Source organism: Trachymyrmex cornetzi, unplaced genomic scaffold (assembly GCF_001594075.2).
Source record: "Trachymyrmex cornetzi isolate Tcor2-1 unplaced genomic scaffold, Tcor1.1 scaffold393, whole genome shotgun sequence".
NCBI lineage: Eukaryota > Metazoa > Arthropoda > Insecta > Hymenoptera > Formicidae > Trachymyrmex > Trachymyrmex cornetzi.
The window spans coordinates 263,316-271,964 of NW_017298673.1; the positions used below are offsets into that span (position 1 = coordinate 263,316).

Genomic DNA, 8,649 nt, shown 5'->3' on the forward strand with positions numbered 1-8,649 from the left:
TCCCCGTGAAAGTTTTACTGCCGTCTTGCTTCGTTTCGGGGACCATTCTCGATTCCTACGGCGCACAATCAAAGTTACCGATGAATATAAATGCTGGGGCTAAAAGCAGTCAACTCACCGTAGCGCGTTGACATTTCCGCTCGGCTTTTCGAGGAAGCCAATGACCTATCGTTCTCCTCTTTAACGAAGCAATTTCTACATTTCGTCGTAACGCATCACTGAAATACTTCTTTATTCTGTTGAATCGCTTCATTGGATTAGAACAATCTCCGTGCGTTGCGCTGTATCGCAAAAAGAAGACTTTACTTCTGTAAAACGCGAGCGTAACGTACGGACTAATAAAATAAACTAAAAACACATTGTCTTTTCCCTTTTATTGCGTTTATCGCATTTTATGGACCAATTTTATGTCTGAAAGGTTAGCGACGCGTATAAATGGCAGGACTAGGACGTAGTCAATTTGACGCCACTCTCCGGCAATAGACTTCTCTTTCGATTCTAAAGAAGCCATCGATCTTTCCGCACACTCAACGCCACCGCCGTTTGACCCGTCGCACTTGTTCAATATGTCATCGACTGAGAATCTCACATATACAGTATATACAATATCATAAAAAATATATATAAAAGTTTTGTCATTTACCGCGGCATCGTACGCGGTAAATAAAAAGAACGATATAATATATAGAGATCAAAATAATATAAACTTGGATATCGATATTTATTAAATTAAATTAATAATATTCCTCCAAATTAATAATAGCCTTATTAATATATTTACTTGTATCTTAAATAAACTACTAATTATTCATCACATCGTATTGTGAAAAACAAAATTTAAAGCAAATTCCAACTATTTTCAAGTATAAATTTCCTCAAATTTCTTTTCATAACTATTTACACTGAGAGAAAAATGTTTGGTATTTGTAACTATAATTACATATCACTATAATTATGATTATTACTGCTATAGTAATAATAACAGTAACTATGTATATAGTTCTAGCAACAAATGTATATAGTTGGCAACCTAAAATGACTATATATAATTATAGTTGTTATAACCATAAAATAGTCGAAATTACCATAAAAATGATTCAAGTGACTATAATTTTATAGTTATATTTGGAGACAACCATATTTTTTATAAAATTATAGTCACTTGAATCATTTTTATGGTAATTTCAACTATTTTATGGTTATAACAACTATAATTATAGTCATTTTAGGTTGCCAACTATATACATTTGTTGCTAGAACTATATACATAGTTACTGTTATTATTATTATAGCAGTAATAATCATAATTATAGTGATATGTAATTATAGTCACAAATACCAAACATTTTTCTCTCAGTGCAAAAATATATCCTTCGCTTGTTCAAATCTATATAATTTTCTTTATTCTAACACAAAATGAATTGAAATATGAATATAAAAGTTAAATAACGGCGGAAACACATAATATTTCACATTCTATTCCGCGTCTTAACATTTACTTGCATTCAATATCGACATTACGATAACTGTATTATTAGAAATCAATAATATCGCTGTGTTAATAAAAAAATGACATAAAAATCAGCAACTTTTGAATTGAGGACTTTTAAAATTTTTTCTAAATTGAAACGAAATTTTAATTAAGATAGTGAATATGCATAATTCCATTATAATATATTCTTTAAAACTCTGTCATGAGTTTTCAAAATTCAAACACTGCAACTCTAGTTATGTAAATTTCATCCTTTATCAGAGTTGTGACACTTTTCCATAAACAATGTATTGACAAATTTGTTTTTATAATATATTAGTCTTTATATAATTTTTACTTGTGTCACATTTTCATCAACACAGCGATATCTACGTATGGACTAAGAAATCTACGTGCCGAGAAAATAAAGCTTTATGATAGTCCAAGCTTGAAAAAGATAGTTTAGTAAGAAAGATGTTTCAATAATCTTCAGGTGCAAGATGAAAACGCACATAACTGTATTATTATGTACTTGAAATCTCTTACTCGAAATAGACTAGCGCAAATTCTAATTCCAAATGTAAATGCGCGATGGAGTTCGAATTACTTGGCATTATTAACAGGCTCCATCATGGCGAAATCCCTTCTGGAGCGATTGAATCGCTCGGATGTCGGCGTGGACATCGCCGAGAAATGAGAAAGAGGGATCGGAGCGGCAGAGCGCGTCAAGAACGTAACGGCGACAAATGACGTGTCGGCGAACTTGACTCTACGACAAATCGACTTGTCGCGGAATCCCATTGTTGCCTGCTGCATGTTTTCCCGAGCCTTTACCTTTTTGCCAGAAATCCGATCAGACCTCGTTCTACGAACCTCGTCCTTCGAACCTGAATGCTCGGGAATGCTTGTTTACTTCACGTTCCGTTCGATTACATTTTCGTTGACAAAAGACACCGTACTTTAAATATTATCGTTCACCAACAAGAAGACACCGTAGAATTTTGTCGAATAGATTTTAATTTTGTACAATCCAATCATCCATGAATTACATAAAACGTGATCTTAATTAAGGTTGATTTCAAAATTAACGATAGCTGCTCTTTTCCAAACTGTTCAATTATGGTAAACGTTACCGTCGACATTAAAACTGTCACGCGAATCACAATGTAATTAGTGTGATTAAACGAGCGTGTCAGAAATGGATAGTTCATTCATCGTCGGAAAATTGCTCGGGAGGATCAGCGTCAATCTTCGCCTGGGTCAAAAACGCCTCGAAAGTTTTCCCCAATCAAAGTCTCTCGCAAGATTGGTTAATTATCCGCCGTTTTAATCGAATCTCGACGCAAGCTCTCAACGGAGAGTGCTAAGCAAACCTTCGTTTATTCGACAGCATTCGACGAGAATAGGTTTCTATAAATTCTCTTCTCTCTACCCCTCGTTTTTCCCCTTTTTTCCTCACCTATCCCGCGATCTCTGAGATCTCGTTCTTACGTTTCACGTTCGGCTGGCCCTACGCTGACCACACTCCTTCTCACGAGGCTGCCGCGCCTGTAGCCGTACCCCGCTAGCTTCCGGTCTGGAATTTCCGGCTTAAACTAAGAGCTAATAGCACAGCCAGAGGCCCTGCTGTACTTTTATCTTCCCTCACCGCTAAACTTACCATTTTCTTGTGTGTTTTCTCCCGACTTCATGACAGATTGCGGGTTGGCCAGCGCTCATGGATGGGATTACCGCGATCGAACCGCTTCGCACTATCGCCTAAGCACTTTCTGCAAGCTGCTGAGACGTCTATTTGTGCCACCAGCTTGGCTGTATTCAATACCTAGACAGATAGGGATCATTATCCTCTTACCTACAACACGTGGGCGATAAACTTGAGAATTAGGCGCGACTATAGACCGCCACCGAATCGCACAAGGAATGTGTAAAAAATATCTTCAATTATAGATTAATCCATTTTCTATAATAAGTCGTTGCAATGAAATAGTGCAGTGACAAACTTATTACTATTGAAAGAACGTCTTTAAAAATAGTGAAATTTGATATATTAGAGGAAAGTTGCCGATACTGACATAGGTCTCTAAAGTGACACCCCCTTATTTCTCAAAAACTAACTATTGCACTTTATTGATACTAATAAAATCATGATCTGTTTAGCTAATTAAAGAAGTACAAACTCATAATTCATATATTTGACTTATTTCTATACCAAATAAGCTAAAAACCAATTCTATGAATCCCAGAAGAAAATTCTTACGGTGTTTTTTTGCAAATTGCGTAATTAAAATAATAGTGACTGTATTATTGATAATATTATGTCATTTTAAATGTTTATAGTTTCATAAATTAGTTTTCTTTACAGAATAGAACATATCTTTATTTATAGAATAGGAATGTTGGTATTATTGCCCACTATGTCAGTTTTGGAGCCCATTTTGTCAGACGCTCATTTTTGCATAACTTACGAAAAACTTAATTATTGCAAAATTGCAAACAGTATTATAAAAATTGCTTATACTATCTGATAGAAGACACTTTTCACTTTGTATTTATGTTCTTAAAGTTGTATTTTTACCTTTTGTTTAAGAAACATTGTCTAAAAACAAAATGATATGTCGGTATCGGTGACCTTCCTCTATTTTAAACTTTTTTTTGATTTGCCTTATTTCTGAAAATCTCATTTCTTAACCTTTGACCCTCTTACATCAACTTATTTAACTCATATTTGCTTGAATTAAAATCCTCTCTTGTCAAGTTATTTTTAATTTCCATGAACAAAAAGTAAATAAATCCAATTCAGTAGGTAGTTTCGAAGTAAATATTAATGTACTTAATAAATCACAAACTACATTTAAGTCGAATTTAACATATTTTCATTGTTCAATACTGTTATTTTATTTCAATTAACGTTAAATTGACATATTGAGAAGGTGCAGCGGTGAGAGAGAGAGAGAGAGAGAGAGAGAGAGAGAGATTTATAGAAGTAATTAAAAATAATTCAAATCGAATATAATTTATCACATTATAAATTTGACAGTGAATAATTCTGTGTAGATATTTCTGTTCTGATGTTCATTTGCGTTATTAAAGGAACATCGTTTCCTTCTCTCGAAATCATTCAGTATCTGGCTGATATATTTTCAACATATCAAGTTGGCCCGTAGCAACTATTACTCGATTGCTATTTAAGACGAGCTTCGAACGACTCAATCAGTAAGGCGTTAATAGATAATGCGACATCGAAGGCTACTTACGATTGTAGGGGATAAAGTCGTTTCAGCGAGATCAATTCAGCGGGGAAACGGGGCAAAGGAAGAGAAATGGCTCAAGTTGTCGCTGACAGAAAGAGATGTGCCATCGTGTACCCACCCAGGATCGCGGTCCTGAGAGACGGATTGAATATTCCAATGCACCAAGAGGCGATCAATAAATAGACGCGATTCCTAGAGAGCTATTCTGCCGGGTCCGGCCCTCCTATCCATTACCGATCCCTATTCAGTCCGAGGACGATGACGATTCCTCGAATGACGAGCCAGATGCACGACACCGCCGTGCTATATTCGCCCGCCTATTAGTATTCAGGCGACGACGTGACGCGCCACGGTAATGACGAGAATGTAAGGCGGGTGCAAGAGGAATAGCGTCGACGCGTGTTAACAATATTCGGGAGGACCACGGTGTATATGCGCGCTCGATTATTATCACGAAATGGGTTATCGCGGTGTTCGCAAAAACGGGTTCATCGAACTGCGAAGCAAAGATTGTAATCTTAATACACTCAATTTATAGTATCACATTTAGCTGTTATTAACTCAATTTGCAATTAGCCCAATTTGAACTGTTTTAAACTGTTTAATTTCATTCTTTTACTATAAAATAACGATGTATCGAATAGAAGCAATGGCGGTTTAAATTAAGTTAAATTTGACACTACAGATTTAGCAGTGTACAAAATTTTAAATACGCCATTCTTCATTAATTTTTTATCTTGGTGTGCTACCCAGGTAATGATTTGATAACAAAATTTTGTAGCTAAACTTTCTTGTCAGCTGCCTATATCATGCGAACGGGGCAGTCTATAAACAGCTAGCAAAAATTGAAATTGCAGAAATCGAGAACTGTCTTGATTGCGACTACTAGATCTGACTGCCCGACCGACTTCGTGATCACTGAAATTGTGCATATTTCATACCTTTTAAGGGACGCTGATTGCCAGATGATCCGAATTCTTTTTCTTGAACGACCGAACTTCTCAGAGTAGATTGACTCCACGTTCTGACATGAGACGACAGTTCAAGGTTTCTTTCATCCACCAACGGAAACGTCTCGGTAAACTTGCCCGCGGTCAGAGCTTTCCTCCGCTCCCTTAATACAAAATGATCCAGGAGATTCAAGTATTCCGTTTCCAGCTTCGTGGACACCGATGACGAATACGTGCCAGTATCATTATTGTTGAAAAAATCCAAAAGATCGTCACCAACGTTATTCCCTTGCCTCGTCCTGGAGTCCGGCGTGTTTAATTGAATGTAATTCAACACCACTTCGCCCGGCGGATAATTCGCACCATATCGCTCCCTCAAACTCTCCTCGAGGCTCTTGTAACGGTAGGAATTGTAATTGCACGTTATGTCCACCACCGGCAGTTCGATTCGCGTCGCCACGTAGGACGACGAGTGTTGTGCCAGCGGGATCGTTTTTCTAACCGGCCGCTGCTGCTGGCCAATGGATGCGACACGTGACACGATGGGTGACGAGAGGACGATCCTTGTCGGACATACCATCATCCTGGATTCAGAATTGGAGTTTAATAGGTCCGGTAACTTGGGGTAGTATTGTACTAGGTGTCTGCACCGGGCGTCGCGGTCGTTCGTGCTTTCCGTCAAGCGGCCTCGTAATGTCGTGAATAACTTCCAAGGCTGCTGCAGCTGCAAATTCCAAATCCCATGGCTGTGTTCAGCAGAAAAAGCAGCTTTGCCACTGTTGTAAGATTCTTTAAAACTCCTAACTGGTGATAATTCATCACAGATCTTCAGATTGATGACGTCAAAAAGGAGAAAACACATAATAAAAATTCATCAAAAAATATATTAAAATAGAAACTCTTTTCAATAAAACAGTATTTGCATTTGATGGAGTATATATTGTATATATTGTAAAATATACCAAAAATTCTCCTTTTATTTCGGAACAGAATAAAATTGTATTTATTTCAATTCGACAACTACCAGAGCTTGTCCCATCTAATTAAGCATAATCCGTATAATTCAATTTGAAAACATAAATATAGTTATTTATTAGTTATTGGAACACAAGGTGAGTTTTCGGTATAAATCCATTCTATCGATTACAAATGTTACTTTTATTAAAAAATACATATCGTAATATATCAATTTTTCTCTCTTATTAGCGTTTAAAACTATGTTATTTAAAATTAGTTTTCGGTCTATTTCATTTAATACATTTTAATATAGTTTGCAAGAATTTTCTTTATGTATTTTCCTCGCTTATGCACTGTTAAATTCATAATGTCAAATTATATCCCATTTGAATTTTTTGAATCGTTTCTATAGGACGTTACTGTTATTTACTCAATATATACTTGTTAATTTAACTAAAATAAAAGAGTTAAACATATTAACATTTAATTCAGCAAAAAGGTATTAAATTTGGCTTGAATTTTGTTTATTATTTAGTAAATGTATACCTTAATATGGACGTTGTTTACTTTGAAGCTGACCACAGAAATGGATTTATATACATTTTGATACACATGGAAGTTAAAAATAATGAAATGTTTAACTTAAAAGATTAGGATTGCCATTGCTTAATTCTTTGATATCTAACAGTGCGACGTCACAATTTAAGATGACTGCAATGAATAGACAGGAATCTTAATATACGATTGGTTCTCTCGCCTTTAATTTCTCTCTGGATTTAAATATAAAACAATCACATTAACATATTCTGTGCCGAGTCAATTTTAGGTTGACAGCGTGGGTCACTGGTACTGGATCATTTATTAAATAACATTTCATTAATATTAAAGAATTCCAAAAAATTATTATTATAAAGAAGAATTGGCTTAACATATTAATGTTGCATCATATATCATAATTATGTTATATAGTCACACATAATTGTTTTATAATTACATTTCTTTTTGTAGCAAAAATATGAAATGGTCTGAATGAAAAATCCATGGGTCAACTCGGGTACGAACGTGTTAAAGAATCTTACAATAGTTAAAAACCCCTTTTTCTGCTGAACGCAGCCGACGTCGGGATAAGCACGCGTGAAAAATAAACGTTTCGAGAGGCGCGAAAGGCGGAAACAAGGCGAAGTGAAACAAAGTGTGAACCGTGCTCTTACATTTTAACTTCAATATTACCGAGAGACACGGTCAAGATGATTAATGAAAGCGCGTGACACTTTTTTTTCAATTAGTTGGCCGCCTTTAATGCATCGTGTCCTTTTACACACACGGGGGAATTTGTTTCCCCGGTATTTAACCTACATACCCGCGGGCGCAATAAATCATTACTGCCCTTAGACGAAAACAATTCGTAGGTGCAATTTACGATCAATTAATCTTGATCACGTACGACAAGCGTCTGCAGTTGTACGAGCAGCGGTAACATCAGGATCAAGCCCAAAATTATGGCGGAAACGCTTTCCATAGTTGTAGCTACCAAGAAATCTTGTTGTTCGCGAGATACGGGTCGGATGGATCGTTTGCGTTACCAAGCCATCTCAAAGTACATTGCTGGCGTGTGTGTGGAACCGTCATCGTAGCGTTAATTTAGATTTGTGTGACACGAGTCACGATTGGAAAGTCGAGGCATGTTGAATTTTTAGTGCACTGTGAAGTGCGACAAATTTCCGGCACGTCGTGAACTAAGTGGTAAACGACTGTCGATCGTTCGGAAAACTATTGCATTGTTATAGAGACGTATAAACTGGCTATATATCAAAATTTATTGCCTGTGCAAAAAATCTATGGTGTACCTAACGTAAACTATAAATTTTTAGCGATGGCAGTCATTTTAAGAACACAGCTTATTTACATCGCCGTGTTGATAGAAAAGTGACACAAGTAAAAAATTGATATTTTTTAAATAAAAGAAAATTGACTACCTAATAACTACCTAAAGAGATTGATATATATATATATATATATA

General features: G+C 36.0%; 1 protein-coding gene across 5 annotated transcripts in view; it reads right to left on the bottom strand.

Moving 5' to 3' along the window:
- The window catches only part of LOC108764124 (uncharacterized), a 51,129-nt gene extending 42,775 nt beyond the window's left edge, over positions 1–8,354 (bottom strand). For 2 of the 5 annotated variants that reach the window (XM_018512176.1, XM_018512178.1), the window contains exons 1-3: positions 8,074–8,354; positions 5,664–6,396; positions 3,132–3,293 (exon numbers count right to left, since the gene is read on the bottom strand). In XM_018512176.1, the coding sequence (XP_018367678.1) occupies positions 3,223–3,293; positions 5,664–6,396; positions 8,074–8,148 (879 nt within the window). In that variant the 5' untranslated portion in view covers positions 8,149–8,354 and the 3' untranslated portion in view covers positions 3,132–3,222. Of the gene's footprint in view, positions 1–2,479; positions 3,061–3,131; positions 3,294–5,663; positions 6,397–8,049 lie in introns of those variants that run through there. The other 3 variants (XM_018512177.1, XM_018512179.1, XM_018512180.1) reach the window with 3 other exon arrangements.
- Between the last annotated feature and the right edge of the window lie 295 nt (positions 8,355–8,649).